The 19,924-nt window shown below is 41.8% G+C and overlaps 3 protein-coding genes across 4 annotated transcripts; 2 read left to right on the forward strand and 1 right to left on the reverse strand.

The window, feature by feature from the left end:
• The first annotated feature begins 153 nt into the window (after positions 1–153).
• LOC136429772 (NLR family CARD domain-containing protein 4-like) lies at positions 154–7,744 on the forward strand. The gene is made up of 6 exons (XM_066419743.1): positions 154–411; positions 2,243–2,347; positions 2,648–2,905; positions 3,363–3,407; positions 3,706–6,631; positions 7,355–7,744. Exons 2-5 carry the CDS (start codon positions 2,317–2,319, stop codon positions 4,995–4,997), a joined length of 1,626 nt encoding a protein of 541 aa, XP_066275840.1. The 5' UTR covers positions 154–411; positions 2,243–2,316; the 3' UTR covers positions 4,998–6,631; positions 7,355–7,744.
• On the forward strand, positions 5,007–6,635 carry LOC136428950 (ribonuclease inhibitor-like). Its single transcript, XM_066419135.1, has one exon. It carries the CDS (start codon positions 5,007–5,009, stop codon positions 6,633–6,635), a length of 1,629 nt encoding a protein of 542 aa, XP_066275232.1.
• A 297-nt stretch (positions 7,745–8,041) lies between the features above and the next one.
• On the reverse strand, positions 8,042–19,070 carry LOC136429783 (uncharacterized). 2 transcript variants are annotated; one of them, XM_066419752.1, is made up of 6 exons: positions 18,930–19,070; positions 16,763–17,045; positions 15,479–15,603; positions 14,646–14,777; positions 12,057–12,177; positions 8,042–11,274 (listed from the first exon to the last, which is right to left on the reverse strand). In XM_066419752.1, exons 1-6 carry the CDS (start codon positions 19,033–19,035, stop codon positions 10,866–10,868), a joined length of 1,176 nt encoding a protein of 391 aa, XP_066275849.1. In that variant the 5' UTR covers positions 19,036–19,070; the 3' UTR covers positions 8,042–10,865. The 2 variants fall into 2 exon arrangements, with proteins under 2 accessions (XP_066275849.1, XP_066275859.1); XM_066419762.1 differs by lacking the exon at positions 12,057–12,177 and adding an exon at positions 11,904–12,015 and having other exon boundaries at positions 18,930–19,069.
• Positions 19,071–19,924: the final 854 nt, after the last annotated feature.

Here is a 19,924-nt window from a genome sequence, read left to right on the forward strand (position 1 = left end):
ATTACGGGTCCAAAGGTTTAAAGGTTATCCATTGTATTAGGAAACAAAACTGAAGCAGTCGGAGAATATATTCTTGCAATAAACTTATTATTATGATTGGCCATGTCATTGACGTCACATTGGTGGACTTAAGCCACAGTAAAGGTTACAGACTGTTCCAGTCCCTCCCACCATGGCGGTGGCTGGGGGACAGCCGGACTGAAAAATCTGTAAAATCAGATTCAGCGGGTTACATCTGTTTGAATTTCTCCGCCACATCTCCAGAAGTAAAAAAAACAACTGTCAAGATTCAAACAGATTCAGACAGAAAACGGTTCTAATTGACGTTTGCTGGAAGATCGCTGAGCTGAGCCCTGGGCTGAAAAGCGGAACTAGAATCGGACGCGAAGACACGCCCAACCTTCTCTAGAGGTAGGTTTGTGTGAATCAACCCTGAACTTTTGTTTTATTACTTAGAACCTCTGAGTTAGAATCCGGACATTATCGTTAGCATTGGTGCCGGTGGATCCGGACGGGACAGCAAGGGCATAATTGTACCATTATGTGTAACCGTTGGCAGTGTTAAAGGTGTTGCAACCACTAATACTCTGTACATGGATAGCGGGACGGACCACTGCTAATTAAGCGACGTCGACATTGCTTTGTTAACAGAGGGAGGTCACTACTTTTCACATAACAGTATCTTAAAGGGAAAAGTTCGCTGTCCTGCTTGCCTGGAGGCATAAGGTCTTCATTAGATGGCAGTATTAAAATAAGGGAATGAATGAAAATCACCTGCCTTACTTGTCTCTTTCAAATGCAAAGCTCCTGCATTTTTCGGAAATATGCTTTTATACCTTTCCAATTGCCCCTCTAAATTATATCTAAACTCCATATGTGTATGCTTGCTATGAAAAAACTGCAAAAACTGTGAACTTGTTACGTTCACCAGTGGTATGTCTCTAGTATGTTTGATTTACAAATATAGCTCGGTACACGTAGAGGGTGGGAAAGTAAACTGCCGCTATAAAGGTATGTCACTCAAATGAGAAGAATAATCTTGTTGTCATGACAACGGGCAAAAGGTCACCTGCTGGAGTATAGGGCAAAGCGCTATATTTGCCAGGGCATGCGCAGAAAAGTTCTACAAGTCACATAGTCTCAATCATAGTCTGACGAACAAGTTGTTTGGCGTTGAAAAGCCCCGGATATGTTGACTGTTGGCAATTGATTTTGAGGTCAGAGAGGAAACTAACTAGCCTGGATCTCAGCCATTTTGGCTTTAGTACGCTCTCTCTGTCTCTTTGGCTAAAGCTTTAACGGCTGGAATCCAGGATAAAAGCAAACCTAGCAAAGAAACTAAGGAATTAAAACAAGTTAATATTCATAACATAAAACGTTTCCACATAAACATTACTATTTCATGTAACATGGCGACCTAAGTAACGTAACCACTTGTCCCATAATGACTGAGGGCCATGTGACTGTTGATTGATTTTGTTGAATTAACAAAAACTTCTGCTGTAAATATGGGCACTTCCCCAAGTCCGCGGAAGATTTTGCATGGCCCTCTAGTGATTGTGGTTTAGTCATGATTGGGACTTTCTTACGAACCGTGTTCTGATAATAAAGGAAAAAAAAACCCACACGAACGTGCCATTGTTTAAGTCTGTATAACTTAAATATATCTGTCCGGATATGCAACTTGTACTCTTCAGTACAAACCTGGTGTGTTACGCATTGAGGCGGTTTATCGGGGATGTAATACAATACAAACAAAACAATACAAACAAACAAACACCCAAATCACCGTCCATCATCGGAATCTTAATGACTACCCACATGCCAAAATTGAAACAAATCCATCAGAGAGATCTTGAGTTATAACTGGCCATGGGAACACACAAACACAAACAGTACCCCTGTCGGAGGTCACTGACATCCTTCACGGAGCTAATCGTTTACAGACGGCAACACACAAAATCAAGCCCCAGGGCACCTTATCACGGTCGGTGTACTTTATGCATCGTTAGATATCGATCACCCCGCGCTCTATGCAAAACTCAAACTTATTGATTTGAACTCTGTTTACTAAGGCTACTTCTGAAATTCCTACCTTTTGAATTATCACCATTCGGGGTCACTTGTTCTACGTGATTGCAGATTGGTCAGTCGTCCAAATATGCAGAAGGTTGCAATAAAAAATCAAAGTTCGATGAAAACTGTTTGGTGATTTGGTAAATTTGACTGTTCTCCATTGCAGCATCTAGATGTCAACTACTGGTGTAAAGTCTAAGAGTGGGACACGCAAGCAACTTGCAGACCTGAGTGATCGCCATGGCTGAGGGACAACAGAGCAATGCTAAGGGTAAGGCTGTGAACAGGCCTAATCTTTTACAGTACATTCAGTTCTGGAATATCAAATAAAGGTGTCAATCTGGATCAAACATTTTGGTTGTGAGCATAGAGAAATAGAGCATACTACGTACTGTGACATTCGAAATGTAGAAATATTTGAAAATACTAAAAAGAAATACTTTTTTTGTAGAATATCGTGCTTTACTTCTTGAATATTGTAAAGTGTAAACGAGTACCAGGGCAATGGGACAGTTTTGCCAATTGATGGCAAATGTGACATCTAAAACAGTCACTTATTGTTGTTTTCCAGATATTCGTCAGTACTTCTTTTTTATCAAGGAAGAAGTCAGCTCAGATTGGAAGGACTTGGCCTTCCATCTAGATTTTCGGCGGTCAGACACCGACAACATTGCCAGTAGAAACCGAGATGACAAGTCCCGCTGTATGGACCTGTTGGAGGAATGGCTGAAGTGTAATGGAGAGAGGGCCACCATTGAGGCTCTGATGGAGGCTCTGCCTGAGGCAAACTTAACGAGTACCGTAGACGGGCTGAAGAACAAATATCCCGGTAAGAACTGCATTATTTCATATTCTCTTTAATTCCATTTGAAAGAAAGAGAGTTGTGTTCATCATTGGATGGGATTTACCTCTTTCCCTTTTTAGGGCAAAATAGCTTGATGATATCATTATCTCGAGATGAAAATACACTATATAGGTGACAGAGCCTGTATGTAGGTCCCGTATATGTACGGGTTGTGGGGATTTTTCAGCTGAACGTATCACATCGCGGCGAAACGCACCGAATGGGGCAGCAAATATGCCACAGCAACGCAAAGTCAATGAAAAATGATCTGATTAAAAAACCAATTGTTAATGAAATAAATTGCGCAAAAACGACAGCAGGACAAGAGTTAAAGTAATTTCCCTAGAGAATTTGCAGATCTTAGAATTAGAGCTCTATACTACCTTGTAATTGTTGTCAAACTTTTGATTCCTAATACATTTGTATCATCGATATGTACAGAGTTGAAATCACCCCAAGCCTCAAGTAGCCAACAGGAGTTGAAAGGTAAGGGCGATTCCAAATATCTACTATACTCCATATTCTCTGCGTGCGTATGAATCTGTAGTGCTTTTCTTTGGCTTGTTTCATTATTTCAAATAAAGCTATATATCATCAACGAAAATGTCTTAAGTCATTTCCAGTAATTTCCTTTGCATCTCAGTTGCGTTTGCTCAATAGAAAACGCTTAGTATCAACAAAACAATATGTTTTGGTACATACGCGTATTCGGAAGTACCTCTGAATGGTAAGTTTACTACTATTGTACGAGATAATCAGATTCTGTCTTACAACTCTATTCCAGATGTGCTCCAGAACGCTGTGAAGAAATACTACGAGTTGAAACTGACCTACTTCAAGCCTCTGATCTGGAACGACAACTTCACTCTGACCCTCAGTGATATTTTCACTCAGTTAGAGTTGATATCGACAGGTGAACATCTCCGGTCAGGACAAGGAAGAAAACTAAATTCGTTGGACGATTTATTTGATTCCCATGTCACAGACCGGTCCAAGTCAGCACCAAGGTGCATTCTGATTGAGGGTGAAGCTGGAGCGGGAAAGACAACATTTTTGTCCAAAGAAGCCCTAGATGCTGTCTCACAGAAAACTGAGCTGGGCAGACTGCACGACATTGTCCTGTTGATCCGACTCCGGGAGGTGAGAGAGGGGGAAACCATAGAGGAGATGGTGTGGGACCAGTGTGTTCCTGAAACAACCATAAGTATTGACGTACAGTCAGTCAAAGCAATTCTACAGAGGAACGAGTCACGTGTGCTCTTCCTCCTAGATGGGCATGATGAGCTGCGGCCTGAGGCCAGGGCAGCCGGACAGACCATTCCCAAGCTGCTGTCTGGCAAACTGTACCCCAACAGCACGATCGTGATCACCTCCCGACCCTCAGCAGGAGTACAACAACACACCCGGCCAGACTGTCACATACACGTTATGGGCTTCCCTCGTAGACATTTGGAGACGTACGCTCGGCAGTACTTTCGCCTTGTAAGTAAACCCGAATTAGCTGAGGAGTTTATCAGGCATTTTTGTAATTATCCAGACACCACTGACACCACCACTGATATATTTGATGATTTTTTTGGTCATGAGCCACATGAGGTCACATCCTGCGTGAGAGACACTGACAGTCATCTTCGACTGGAAGGACTACCAAGGGATGTTTTTGGTGGTGTTTCTGGTGATCTCGACCATTTTGTAGATGATGAACTTTTGCACAATTTAATCCAGACACCAATGTTCCTGCTGTTGACCTGTGTGCTGTGGGAGGAAGACCAAGAGATGTTGTCCACTGGAACAATGACGGGGCTGTACAACAATGTGCTAATATGCCTGGTTAGAAAATACTGTAAGCGGGAAGGAGTGGACATGCCAACAGACGCACTGCCTACATATGTGGCGGACTCATTGATGCATCTCGGTAAGCTTGCGCTAGAGGCCCTGCTTAGGAACAAGACCTTGATTGATCTTTTCGAAGTCGAGAGAGAGAACGTAAATTGGGGTCTGCTGGTAAAACTTGGTGTGGTCTCCTTGGAGGTGTCTTCCTCTAAATTTCACCCTAGGAAACAGCTGAACTTTTAACACAAGACGATGCAAGAGTTCCTGGCTGGAAGATATGTCGCTCATGCTGTATTGGATCAAGACATAACTGAACTGTTGCAGCTCACCTTCATAGACAAGGCGCATGAACTCAGAAACCTGCTTCTGTTCACGTGTGGCTGTGACTCACAGGCAGCAGACGCTGTGATGGAAGAACTGTGCACGCTCAGCAGTCAGACGTTTCAACATATACAACCAAATGTGCTGATTCGAAAATTACTAGATCGTTATGAAGACGTAATGTTTCATTATACGGAACATGCTGCGACGTACGGAGGGTTTCTACGGCTCTGCCTGGACCTTCGGAAAGAAAGAAACACACCGGACGTACTGCAGACTGTCAGCAGAGCCCTGCCAGTTATCATATTGGACATTGATGAACGCCGTGAACAGCTTGCTGGTCTTGAGTGTTATATTGAAGACATCAAGGCATCACAGGTCCCTATAGCTACCAGAATGATACTTATTCTTAGGAAATGTAAAAATTTCCAGGACCTGGAACAGATTTTTGCCTCCACCGTTCCCGGTCTCCGGTTAGACCTGAAACTATTGAATGGTGTAGAATTTAGCTCAACTGACCAGACAGTTAGGCTGGTTTCAGTTCTAAAGAATGTTCCTCATTTGCGGTCGCTGATTCTGTCGGGCACAGAGTTAACACCATCATCACTCCAGCCACTTGTGCAGGGGTTCAGCCACGTGTCTATGTTAGAGGAGCTGCATATTACCGAGAACAAAGAACTCGGTGATTCTGGGATGGAAGTCCTGCAAGTTGGGCTGTCCAGTGTTCCCCACCTGACTGTACTCCGTCTTCGTATGGTCGGCATGACGTCTGTTGGAATGTCATCCATGGTTCCCTACATGCGACACCTAGTGAGACTGAGAGAACTGGATGTAAGTGATAATAAGATCGGTGACTCCGGGCTGGAATCTCTCAACACCATCCTCCCCATCTTTACCGCCATGCAGGTACTGGCCCTGGGGTTCAATAAGATCACAACCACAGCCATGCGCACTCTAGTCAGGACTCTGCGCCACTTAACCGGACTGATCAAACTGGACATTAGTGGAAATGCCATAGGAGACCCCGGGCTGGAATGCCTGGCTGCTATCCTCCACCACCTCACGGCCATGAAGGTGTTGGTTCTCATGTCAACAGGTATCAGTGACAGGGGAATATCAGCCCTGATCAAAGCTCTGCCTTACCTGGTGCAGTTAGAAGTGTTGGACGTATGTTGGAATGTCATAGAGGACGCGGGACTTATCTCACTGGTCGAAACAATTTGCAGTTTGGTCAGGGAAGGAAACTCTACGCTTCAGGTGCTGAGCATTGGGAGGAATATTCCAGTAACAGAAGCTGGACTGGAGAGGATCGCGCAGCTCACCAGCACACTCCCGAGCCTGACAACGCTGACCAGGTATGATCGCTCTGATCGAAACTGGGACATACATGAATTCCTGTCTGACACCGCTGCCATGAGTCTAGCCGAAGCTCTACCCAAACTTCCTCACCTGCTAATGATGGAACTTACATTCAAAGCCTTTGATATGCACCCTGCAATGTTCCGGCAGGATGTGGTACAGGATGCTGAGGAACACTCAACCCTGGAAGCGCTAGCGTGAGTACAAAAGATATGGCTTGACTTGATGGCAAAGCTCCATGTTATTTGAATGCAATTCAATCTTGACAACTGGATAGGTTTGGGAGATTACTTCCGACCGTTTTGAGTGACGTCACTAGAATGAACTTGCGGAACTAATCAATACTAGAAAAAAAGTTGAAAATGTCAAGTCACCAACCCGTAAGGGTCGCATGAAAAGGTTGCTCTCAATATAAACTATGTTAGAATAGTGCCTATGGAAAGACAACCCCAAGTCACTACCTCCGCAAAGAAGGCTAGTATGCTTCCGGTGCCGTTTTGCTGGATGTATTGAAACCAATTGACTTGAAATTTGGTATGATTGACTATCTAGAAACCACGCATCAGACGTTTTGGACAGCATCTGCTGTCTGTTGTCAGTGACTCAAGGAACAACTAGTGAGGAGCAACCAGGTTTTAAACCAAAACTCTGAATGTATCATTCACAAATCTGGTTTCAAGATAGGTATTTTGGGGGTGAGTGTGGGTTAAATGTGAACAGTATAAGCTGGTAAGTTGTGGATGTATCTTTGTAAGATTCGGTATGTGGTAGGTATCGGCAAAACCATAGACAAGATTGATTATGGACCACCAGGCAGCTTTCTATTGTACTGCAGCAGATCTTTCTCTATCTCAGGTTCTGCACATGCTCTAATGTGTGACTTCAACGTTTTTTGTGTTTTTTTCATCTTTGCTTGGCAGATTGACAGAAAAGTGAGCATCGCCGCAGACTGCAACAACAACGCCTTTTCCTGCCAATCGACAATTCTTCGGAGACTTTTCAGCCAAATCATTGTAACTAGGTACAATATTGTAACGGCAGTGGGTAACTAAACACGTTGAGATGGATTGGAAAATTAATGGTTATGCTTCCCAAAGAAAACAAATTATACAAAAGACTGAAAGGATAGGCCTTAGCCAAACCTGAAACTACAGAACACTAAGCAAACACCAATCAGTGACGTCGACTCGTACCATGCATCAAGTGTGGCTTACCTTAGTAGCTATGAATCATTCCAAACGGGAGACGGTGTCACAAATGCAGTAATTACATGTACCTCCATGAAAAATCAAGGTATTGTTTTTGCTGGGTGTGTCTGTGTTTCCGGAAATTTGTGGCCAGCATAACTTTAGAGCCTCTGAATGGATGGTAATGATAATTGGTATGTTGAGAAGACGAAGGTCAATCACAATTTTAGGACCCCTAGCGTCTGTTCTTTGCACTGCAGAAGAACTTCCATTTTTTGTGTATCTTTTATTCTGGGCATGCTGTCGTTTTGATTTTTGGTGGCAGATAGCTTTTGATAAGTAAAATAAGTACGTAAGAATAAGTATTGTAGGTTTGGGCCAGCTAGCAGCTTGTTTTCCAAAGGACGACGACTGACACAGTTTAACACTCATGCATGGAGCACACTTGTATTGTACAAAAGTCAGTGTTTATCAAATAGTTAGTAATACATATAACATTATAGAGAGAGCTTTACTGGCACAACAAAAGTACAGTGACTTGGGAAAGGTTTTCTACAACTATACAAATACACAATTTGTCAAGAAAATCCATGATTTTAACAGTAATAACAACGTATACCAATTCATGGGGTGTAAAGCTATTGTTAACACTACTGTAACAGTTTCTAAGATCTAAAACATGCCCTAATATATCTCAGCACCTCAGGCGTTGCCAAAAACGATAATATTCTACCTTTAGTACACATCAATCATGCAGTGTTTTTGTTTAGAAGTTGGAGAATTATGCGGCACGACACTTGTAGAAAAGGTCACAATTATTTCTTGTGTAAGTAACATCGGTCTATCCCTACAATAACTTCACATCCACTACTTCAAAATAGCTACCAAATGAATACATTCATTTCTTATTTGTTGGTTTGGCTGTTCAGCCTTCAGCATGGACAGCCTAGGTTACCCAACTAGCCAGTTGCTATTGTATAACCATCACCTGGTAAGCACTAAAGCTAAAAGACATTTAAAGACATGGTGGATTCATGCATCTCAATTATCAAACTAACAACTTGCAGCAAGTGGAGACATAATGTATTGCAGGTCTGCACTCCAAATTACACATACATACTGTATATAAATGTATCATACATTTTTGCAACACCTACTTTAAAACACTAGATACACTGTATATCACAACACATTAGGAAATTGTTCTTCACACAAGTCATGTAAATATATCTACAAGAAAGTAATTCTTCTGATGAAAGCAACCTTTCAAAACTTGACTTGCAATCGAGGTGAAAATCTTGCAACAAGGTGTTATTACAGTATTTTATTCCTACATGCAATAATCATATTCATTCTCGAAAGTGGTAGAAGCCAGTTAATTAATTGCACAATTACCACACACTTCTGTCAATTGCACGGAATCCCAAAATTCCAAACCAGTTCCCATTTACTCCATTGTTAGTGACTTCACATTTCGGCACAGCGCATTGTCACCAGTGCTTGATAACTGCACGAAAATCTGTGCATCACCTTCTACAAATAAACTGATAATATACAACTACAAAATGGCAAAAAAATCGATACTGAAATCAACTGTCTCTCCCAGGAAAAAAAACAGCAAAATTGACATGGAATCCCACAGCCAATACTAAACTGTACTGGGACACTAATACAGTTATACTCAAATATCAATCTATTATATCTATTAGGGTTGGACAAGTCCGTTGGCCTGTTTGCCCAAGTTAAGTAAAAGTGACGATCAGACAAGTGCATGTCCTACCCTACCGGCTGATTGGGACGATGCACTTTTCCTTATTAGGTCTTGTGGCTATAACACTCATTTGTAACATCCTGTTTAAGTGCCTTTTTCTACTGAAAAATAAAAGTTGCTCTGCAAGATTTCCTTGCCGCAAGTAAAAATGCATAGAAATGTGTCATTTAAACAAACGACCAGTAAAAAGTTGTTCGGGCCAGTACATTTTCTATGTGCTTGCTCTATACACTGGTGAATTTTGGAAACCTGTCCAACCCTGTCTATAAGTGTTTACATATATGATATATTAGGTAACCATTACAGTAGATACATGTACATGTATACCACACAGACAGATAGATTAGATATTTTTATCTTTTCCGTCTGAAATTCCATTTCTTTGAGATGAACTAGTATAATAACAGTTTAAGAATTATTACTACTAGTGTACAGTACTGTTACATTGACACTTTACAAATGGGTATGGTCAAATTTCCCTGCAAATTTTTTAAAATAACCTCCATTTTTTTATGAGCCCCAGAACTAAATTTTCAAGTCAGGTCAGAGGTCAAAGGTTACTGTTCCAAACTTGTATCCTTGAACTATTGGTCAAGTTTTACTTACTAAATTTAAAAACATCAAAGTCGGTCTTTTCAAGTAAACCAACACTGCTAGATAAATGTCAGTTAACTTTTGCCCTGTATAGTCTACATGCAGTATTCACAATGTACACATAGTAAGTGTGAAAGCTAAGATCCTTGGAAGTTTAAATTCTCTCACCTACACAAGTGTACTACAAATAAACACCAGTCAAGCATACTAGAATACATCTGTCAACTACTGCATATATGTAGCCTGAGTGCCAGCCTTTTTAGCTTCCGTCCGCTACCCTAGCTCCGCTGCGCTACCCAAGCTCCGCTGCCGGCCAAAGCGAGGAGCGGAGCTTGGGTAGCGTACGGAAGCTAAAAAGGCTGGCACTCAGGCTACTGCATATGTCCTGGTGTTGTATTCATATTGTTAAGTACATTTTCATATTTTTCCTCTCTCAAAGGCGTATTATGTAGCCAGTCTGGCGTTACTCTATCGCTCTTTCCACAGCAAATGCTCCGCAAAACTTCACTCGCTTGTGCCTCCACTCCGTACTTTCTCAGCAAGGAAGGTTTATGTCACTTCCACAGGGGCTAATCGCCCTCTCTTCTTCCACACTCCACCTCTTAGGAGGTCAAGTTCCATGTTGAAAGTTTCTTTCCTAGAGCTATATCGTTCATGGAACCAGCTTCCTTGTGATTGCATCCCCGATGGGAACAACCTTAAACTTTTCAAGTAAAGGCTACATCACAATCCAGTACAGTAACCCAAAACATTTCTGTGACTCTTTGAGCCATGTTTTGTGGTGAATTTGAATTGAATGAAAAAATGTTAAAAACATACCTTGTTTTTAAATACAGGGCAAGAATTTCATAAAGGACGTTGAGTGGACGTTTCTGTGCCTTACTGTGGAGGGGGGTACGCTGGGTCCTGGGGGGGTACAGGGGCTGAGGGGTAGGAGGGGTGGTATGGAGGGGGTGCAGGCTCCCCTTGAGGGGGGTAACCAGGTTGCTGAGGGGGGTAAGCTGGTTGTTCAGGGGGGTAACCCGGTTGAGGGGGGTATCCTGGTTGTTGAGGGGGGTATCCTGGTTGTTGAGGGGGGTATCCTGGTTGCTGAGGGGGGTACCCTGGTTGCTGAGGCGGGTATCCTGGCTGTTGAGGGGGGTAGCCAGGTTGAGGGGGGTATCCAGGTTGTTGAGGGGGGTAGGGTTGATCAGGTTTAGCTGGGTAGGGGGAGGGTTGGGGTGAGGGTTGGGGAGGGGGTTGGGCTTGCTCCATGGGGATGGTCACAGTCTGTCCAGAGTTGTTTCTCCTGGGGGGGGGGGGGGCATAAAACATCAATAAATCAATGAATAGTTTCATCAGGTTGCATGATAAATCACTGAATAAAAGGACTCTTTTTACACAACCAAGTGATTTATTCAACCGACCTTTCGGTGAAAATAGACTCACATATTCTTAAGAATTAGAAGGTAATTGTTGCATTGTTTTTTGCTTGATAGTTGTGTATGTGCTAACAAATTTCAATGCGCAGAAGTTAAAAGAGTTTTGTTTCCTCAAACAAAAAAACTGTACGTAGCAACATCGATTCCAACCTTCAAATCTGTTATTCAAATTTTTCGACAGTGGCGCACCTGGTGCATGCGAAGTGCGTTTGAAATATTCTATCAAAGCCAGACTGTGATACAAGTAAAAGCCCAACGTGTGATAACCCGAAATATCACCCGGTCCGATAGCATCCTTATCGAACATTATCACAGCCAAGGTATGACACAAACACAGAGAGTATATAATATAGCCATGTATAATGAGCCTTCTTGAATGAAAGTTCTTGACGTCCTGACCAGTCCTTAGTTGTGATAATCGCCTGTAATCCTGGAGAAAAGCAGGTACATATATATTACGCTTATACATGTATTATGCAATTATTTATACACCCACCTTTTACGGAGTAGGTAGATACCTCCACAGCAGCAGAGGCACACCACGATCACAGGGACAATGATGGAGACCAGGGCAGACATCCCGATCTTCATGAACACCTTGGTGAAATCTGAAGGGTGATAATGTATATGTAATTATTTATACACCCACCTTTTACGGAATAAGTAGACGGCTCCGCAGCAGCAGCAGCACACCACGACCACGGCGACGATGATGGTGATCAGGGCAGACATCCCGATCTTCATTATGCCTTTAAACACCTTGGTGAAGTCTGGAAGAGAAACCAGCAGCTGAAAAAAGTCTTCACGCTGGAGTAGTGTTCACTTCTCCTGTGAAGTAATTTTCAAGACCTACTGTCTACTACTAGTACTAGAACTAGCATAATTCCACCAGGGTACATACACGTAATGGGGTGTCCCTGTTGTGTAGTGGTCTGCGCTTCTGGTACTTGCCACATCTGGTTCAAATTACTTGGACCAGAAGGCCCGGGTTCAAGCCCCGGGTAGGACACCTCTGGACAAGAGGTGCATTGAGTCATACCAAAGACTTTACAAAAATGGTACATACTTATGAAACAGTATGGAAGTTAAACACACTCCACTGCCAGTGGACTAGCTCCTGCTGCAGTGATTGCACCACAGTGTGGCCCAGGGCTATGAAACAGAGATGGGCTCCACCCAATACACCTTATGGTGTGAGAGGCTTTTAACTAACTTTTTAAACAAATACGTAATTCCGCCACCCTGAAAAGGTACGTCCAAACATATCTCCAGCCCAACGTCCTCCAGTATAATGTACTCCTGTATATCCAAACTAAGTTCATTCACACCTGGGGGGTGCTGCACTACAGATCTCTCAAACCCACTTTTTTTACAGAGTGGTGGATTTATGCAACTCTGCAGATTAATGTTAATGGAGGTTAATTCAATCAATCTTGATATTCTTACAGTGAAATGATGCATTTGTGTAATATGAAAGTCAGTGCTGAAATGAACATAGATGTAGATAAGGGGTGGGTACTGGTACATAAAATTCAGGTCCAGGTCCAGGTCCAGAGGGTCAGGTCCAGGTCCGGACCTGTACCTGATTATAGCAGTGTCGCAGTACATCATATTTTGGAGAGCGAGACACACGTAAAAGTCTCTAAACGTCATGTCTGGAACGAAATAATTTCTTAGGTTTGCACTTTGTCTCCAAATTATTACTCTCCTTGCCGTCTGTTTACTCATCCTTTAAGTGTTTCTAGATATGATTCACAGATAACGTCTTCGAAAACAACTCGTTAAATCTGCTGTTTTGTATTTTCTTAGACCAGTTATGTGGCCGCCTGCTGGTAGCCTGGTACTATGAATTTTCTAATTGGTCCATAGGCCGGTCCACTGATTTTCTACGGACCATTTTTCTTTGACCGGTCTATTAAGAAATACCGGTTTTGTACCGGTACATGGGGCTGGTACCCACCCCTAATGTAGATGTTATTAATAAAATGTACTAAAATTCTATAGACTACATACTAAGGCTTTTGGAGGGGAAAATTACTGACAGGTCAGAGTTGAAGGCTGTGGCCACATGCATGTATGACCATGACTGTCAGAGAATCTGCTCTCAATGGTAAGGGGGCACATAGTCAGAGCTTCTCCCCTCTTTGATGAAAAATTATGGTGAATGGGAGAAATGAAAATGCTGCTACAAAGCGAGTTTACAGAATACTTACTTGACTTAAAGTGCAGAGTTACCGGTCCTAGGGGGTTAAGGTTGCAGACATTGCAAAAGAAACAGAAAACAGAGAGACAGAGATCGCTCTGTAAACAAAAATGTGCGTTTACATAGGGTTTCTTATGATTTACGATTTGCTTATATGCAATTAGTTGACTCGTGAAACTTGTACATGTATATGCAAAACATCTTCTAAGGCAAATTAGCAAACAAAGCCTTACATTAATATTGCTCAAAAAAGGAGCATGTGAACTTTTGGTAAAGGATTTTTCTAGGGTAGGATTCCGGTAACAGTTTTACCCAAACACAAAGGCAAGAGCATTCTACGGTATGTTGGAAATTCAACACACACCACACAAGCAGACTGAAGCCCTAGCTAGCTTCATTTTGTCCCCTGAAATTTCAAATTTTTGGGAAAATCACAAGTGGCAAAATGGCGTAAATGAGCACAAACGGGGCAATCACTGCACATGCCTAAAGTTGATGAATCTTAATTATTGTACATTGGTTTTCAATTCAGTAGCAACACTGGGCCTTCAAATAAAGTTACCTTGTATCTAATTTGGAGCTCTGGAGAGACTGAGAATGTGGCATTCCAGGCAGGACCATTTTGTTTGTAGAGGTCATATACGAATGAATGAATGGTTTTATTTGATCATTGTGATCGGAAAACATGAAGTATCTCGCAGCCATAGGCTGAATTCCGTACTTTTCACATCATTTTTTAAAACTAGTGACATTAGGCAATCTATCGGTTACAAAGATAATATAATCGTTCCTAATCAACAATAAATGCGCTCTTAAAATCACAAGTAAACATACACTACCTTAAAACAGGTAGGTTGAAGAAGGGTACGTCGGAAGTTAAAATACAAACATTAATTATCATACATATACTTAGTAACTGGCAATCATAATCAATACCTGTATATTTTACCTGTACCTGTATGCCACATACAATTCAATGGAATAAGCAGATAATATTGGACCTATCTGTGAGGATGTCCATGTACATGTACGTACCACAGCCAGCTTCAGACTTGTTGTCAGACTCGTCACTTTTGTCCCCGCAGTCGTTGTCAAAGTCACACTTCAGGCCCTGGTCGATGCAGCGGTTGTTGGTGCACTTGAACTCACCCGGCTGGCATCTCCCTCCTATATACACAAGATAATAGTTAGTGTATCATGTATCAAATCACACACACACATACACACTAAGATACTCACACACACACACACACATACACACACACACATACACACTCACTTACTCACACATGTACACACACACACACACACATACATCACACATGCACACACAAGACAACAGTTAGTGTATCATGCCCAGTCAAAGTCACACACACACACACACACACACACACACACACACACACACACACACACACACACACAAGCCTAAGATAACAGTTAGTGCATCATATTGTTGTTCATCTTGTAGTGCCCAGAGGTACATACATGTAGATCAGCACGTTTAATTTTCTTGTTGTTTAAGTGGCAGGATGTATTTTTACAGGGAGGGGTTGCTAGCCCTTCCCCTTTAACATGCTTGTGACATGTGAAAGTTAAAGAATATACGGGACCGCCAGTTTATGTGCCTTATGAAAGACGGGTGCAGGCCAAACCAAGATGACCTTCCCAGTTATTTGATACAGTCAAAAATTGTTAAACTTAAAATTGAAATTTGGGTTTTATGAAGCCTTCTTTCAGTGTGTTTTGTTGCTTTCCTAATAAGGCAGCCCTACGGGAAATCCAACACCAAAGTAAAGCCCTTGTGCGTGGGATATGCATGTGTGAGTCTTTTGTGTAATACAACTATATGGTTAGTGCGGTTGTACCTGACGCAGAGGCATCATAGAACGTGCTGTAAGCAATCTTGAAGCCGTCACCAACGTTACCAAACCCCATTGTGGATGACAGGCGCAGAGACACCGCATTCCCGCTGCTCGAGTACACCATGTTCCTGTGGAAATGGCATGAGGTTTAAAAGTAAGCACTCAAACTTCTTAGTAACATACGCTTCTCATCTATAGACAGCAGATCTCTTATATGTATATTTAGCTTCAGTGGTATATGTGACTGTTTGAATCCACCTATGGCTATAAATGTGATGAGACACCGCTTTCCCAGTTCCTTGAATACACCATGTTCCTGAGGAAAATGCATGAGGTTAGAAAGTAAGGACTCAAATTTCTTAGCATTATAAATTTACCTCAGTGTACTTTTTAACCTTATCGATGAAAAATTCCCATATTTCGAACATCTAAATGCAACAGACAAATTCATATTTTTATTACGCCTGGATAATCCTTGTATAAGAAGTGTTGTCTGTTCACATTTACACATGTACAAAGAAGCGAGAAGAAGTCGACTCTACTGGACTAGCTTAGATTAATAACACGTTTGTCTACTCTATATGTTTACGGCTTGTATTGTTGTATTTATGTCCTTGTGTGTTCCATGTGTTAAGTTAGACGACCTGTACCTAGCCCCTCGGGGCATGAATGCACAATAAAGGTCTTTCATTCATTAACACAACAGCTCTATATGTGACTGTTAGAATCCACCTATAGTATATAAATGTGCAACGATCACCGGTCACCGAAACATTGTGGAATTTCAAACACTTGGCTGTGTATAAAGAGTCCTTTTATTTCATGTTTCAACCTGTTAATGTACGTCGTCGACCGTCGAGAGGACCTATGCCGAAAATTTGCGAACAAACTTAACCCCGAACTCCTCCCACCTACAGTGGGGGAACTACATGGCAGAAACACTAGAAACTGTGGGAAACTCAGAAACATCAAGTGCAGAACTAACCGCTACAAGAACTCCCCAGTACCCTATCTAGTCCACTTACTAAACAATTAATCACAATGGGATACAGAATAGTTTGCTTCATTACCTTTCAAGAATCTTGTAATGTCACCGAGTTGTAGATAAATTTGATTCGTTTTAACCGTTATGGATATTTTGATAATGTATGTCAAGACGTTTTAAGTATTTTCCTTGTGTTTTTAAGATAATGTGATATATGATTGTACAGTGTACGTAATTCAGCTTTTAGCTGCCATGTTACACTTTTTTCCTAATAAACCATTCATTCATTCATTCAAGCCCACCTTCCCATGTAGTCATCATCGCAACCGGTAAACAGCGTCCTTCCCGAGGCACCCCGTCCGTCGTACGCCGTCAGCGTATCCATGCACGCGATACTGGAGCCTCGCAGGTCCATCTTGTCGATACGCAGGTTTATACGGAGCCTGGGGTCAGCCGAGGTCAGGGTCATGACGCAGTCCATGTTGGCCTGGTACCCGTCCCCGATCCGCCATTTTATAACCCCGGAATCCTTCATGCCGACGTTCTTGGTCTGACTGCACATGTTATACATGTACAGGTAGCTGTCTGAAGGGGAAGAAAAACAACAACTTTTAGTGGAGTCAAGGAGGTTATAATGATGTGTTTAAAAATTTTTCCCTTGAAATGTTGAAGAGTGGAACTAGTTGTCACCAAGTACTGTAGAAGAATTCTTGCTAGATAGATACAGATACAGCGACAGAAAACAAAATTACTCTCCTTTTAACGAAGTTCACCATGGATGTAAAGTTCCAACTTTACGTTTAATTGCTAATTAGTAAATTACCCCCAATTTACATATGTAGCATGGGTCCTTTGTTTCTTTTGTTTCCCCAAATTACTCGTCCAGCAAATGACAGATTTGATGCGGGATTTCTGATACTTTGAAGATGATTGTTTGTTTTTAACCTCGAACCTTCGATGAATGGACCAAACTCATCCTTCGTAATTAGAAATAGGGCCAAACAAAGGCTCTGACTAGTCTGAGGCATTAGAGGTACCGATGCTAGATTACTGTAAGTACAGAAATGTTTGCGGGGATATAATCTCGCAATAGAAAGAAATTTGAGAGTTCGAAGTGGTTTTAAGTTTGCATTTGAAACAATATATAGTAGCGTCACGATCATATAATGGAAACACTTTTTGCGGTATTTCAGGTTTGCAGTAAAGAGTTCAATGCAAAAACTGCAAACATAAAACCAATTGCAAGTTGCAAACATTTCTGCATTTACAGTATGCGGAAATACTACTGAAAAACTAATCAGATAGAGCTGATGAGAGCGTGCCAAGCTATCGATGTTCATACAATTTACTGTGCTTTGTTGGTAGACTACTAATATGGCACTTTTGGTGGGAAATATATCGATTCGCATATACGCCCTGTAGAAAAAGCACCACAGGGAGAAAGACCATACATAGATGATAGACAGCTCATTTTCCATAAAACTAATTCTTTTTTAAAATGACCGTTAACTGTCACCGGGTAACCTTGCATTAGTGGAGGTTTATTTCTAATACATGTATCATCTCATGGGGCCAAATTTCCCTAACCCTAAATCATGTCAGCAACAGAAATTTTTGCACTTATTTGACCTAGTTTTTACGCCTTCAAGTTCAAGCCATCATGTTTCGTGGTTTCACACGCTGAAGAAAGACTTGTAAGATTGCACGCCTGTGTTATTTAGTAAGGCTGCAGCATTTACTCACTATTGAATATTCATGATATTCATATATATCATCAAATGAATATTGTATACAACTATTAACCAGAAATTACAACTCTTTTCCGATAATTGTTCAAATAATACACCATTTCATATAACGTTACTGATAACCAGAATGTGAAATGTCTTTGTCGATTACTAGACAGTAATTGACATTTTAAAAACAAGGATAACAATCTATTATCAATTATGCAAATGCTGGCTTAATTTGATCACTTCCTACTTGTCTTATACCAACATCCATTCCTTGCAATGTTATATTGACCATTTCTCATTGCTAGTGTAGTATTGCCACCACTGCCTCACATCCCTATAACACCACAGTGATATACAACGTGTCTTTGTAACATACGCTCACCTACATTTTGTATTTCCAGGCCCTCTTTATAATATTTCAAAATGGCCGCGGAGGCCTACAGCTGACAGTAAAATATAGAACAAAGGAAATGGATGTTTACAACCAGCTATACTGAAATGGAGGGGTGAAAATTATGCTTGTTCTTGAACAGGATCACATAAACGCCGATTCCTGCCCTTTGTGGGTCCTGCAAATTCGTGATAAATAGATAATACTACTGCACTCACATAACGGTACCGCCCAGAAATCTGAACGTCATCTGACAGGGCCAGGGTACCGTTTGATATAAATAACCACCATTCACAAACGTAAAATAACTTGACAAACGGATAAGAAGATTATACAACTCACTCTTAGCCCCATGACACCCGTGTGAAGCGAGGACGAGGACCAAAACGCAGAAAAGCAGGGTAGACATCGCTGTTGTTGACGCCCTGCCACACTCAGCCTCCCTCATCACCCAGAGCCTTCTGCTTCCTCCGCGGTCAGACCTTCCGGGAATGCACCGGAAGTACATGCTTCCATCATGACGTCGTCGAAGCGTTTCCTGGAACGTCACCTAATGTGCATTCCATCTGATCCTCCTCTTCAAAAATGGTTATTTCGAGGCTTTTATGTATATTTATTTTCGGACATACTGCATTTTCTTTTCTTCGAAAATCACCTATGATTTTATCATATAGAAGCACCCGGGTACCGGTGTTTATTTTTATTACCTTCGCCGGGAATGTATGCATTCGCGGTAAGGTTATGTTATCGGTTACGCCAGCTGTAAAGTGGGTCCGTATGTATGTCGAGATCATAAGTCGAGAGAACTTTGACGGATCTTGCTGATTTTTGGTAGGTAAGTGGCGGTTGTGGGAACGAAGGTCAAGTTCGAAAATGGTTAACCTGGCGTTTACCTAAAGTGCTCCAGTGGACTTTTTTTGTTAGTGTGTTTGTATGTAGACAACATAACTCGACGTATTGACGATGAATCTGCATGATTTTTGGTGGGTACGTAGAGATTGTGAAAACGAAGCTCAAGTTCAAAAATGGGTCACCTGGCATTTTCCTTCGGTACTGCAGTGGGCTGTTTATGTATGCGTATTTGTTTGTTGACAGGATAACTCGAGAAGCTGTAGATGGTTGTGCATGATATTTAGTGAATAGGTAGATTTATTAAAGGGGAAGGTCAAGTTGGATGATGGGCCTCCTAGCGGGTACTTTGGGTACTGCAGTGTAGATTCAAAGTTTGAGGTCGAATTTTCTGCAAGTGCTACGGTCATGATTTTTGTGTGGTAGATAGTCCATGCCACATGAAGTAAGTTGTGCACGTTTGGGCCCTCTAGCGGCTTGTTTGGAGC

Source organism: Branchiostoma lanceolatum, chromosome 1 (genome assembly GCF_035083965.1).
Source record: "Branchiostoma lanceolatum isolate klBraLanc5 chromosome 1, klBraLanc5.hap2, whole genome shotgun sequence".
NCBI lineage: Eukaryota > Metazoa > Chordata > Leptocardii > Amphioxiformes > Branchiostomatidae > Branchiostoma > Branchiostoma lanceolatum.

Coding starts and splice junctions, on each gene's coding strand:
- LOC136429772 (XM_066419743.1), top strand. CDS start 2,317: ATGGCTGAGGGACAACAGAGCAATGCTAAGG. Junction 2,906..3,362: donor GCTGAAGAACAAATATCCCG/GTAAGAACTGCA, acceptor CGATATGTACAG/AGTTGAAATCACCCCAAGCC. Junction 3,408..3,705: donor TAGCCAACAGGAGTTGAAAG/GTAAGGGCGATT, acceptor ACTCTATTCCAG/ATGTGCTCCAGAACGCTGTG.
- LOC136429783 (XM_066419752.1), bottom strand. CDS start 19,035: ATGAGGGAGGCTGAGTGTGGCAGGGCGTCAACAACAGCGATGTCTACC. Junction 17,046..18,929: donor CGGGTGTCATGGGGCTAAGA/GTGAGTTGTATA, acceptor CTTCCCCTTCAG/ACAGCTACCTGTACATGTAT. Junction 15,604..16,762: donor GATGATGACTACATGGGAAG/GTGGGCTTGAAT, acceptor CCATTTCCACAG/GAACATGGTGTACTCGAGCA.
- LOC136428950 (XM_066419135.1), top strand. CDS start 5,007: ATGCAAGAGTTCCTGGCTGGAAGATATGTCGCTCATGCTGTATTGGAT.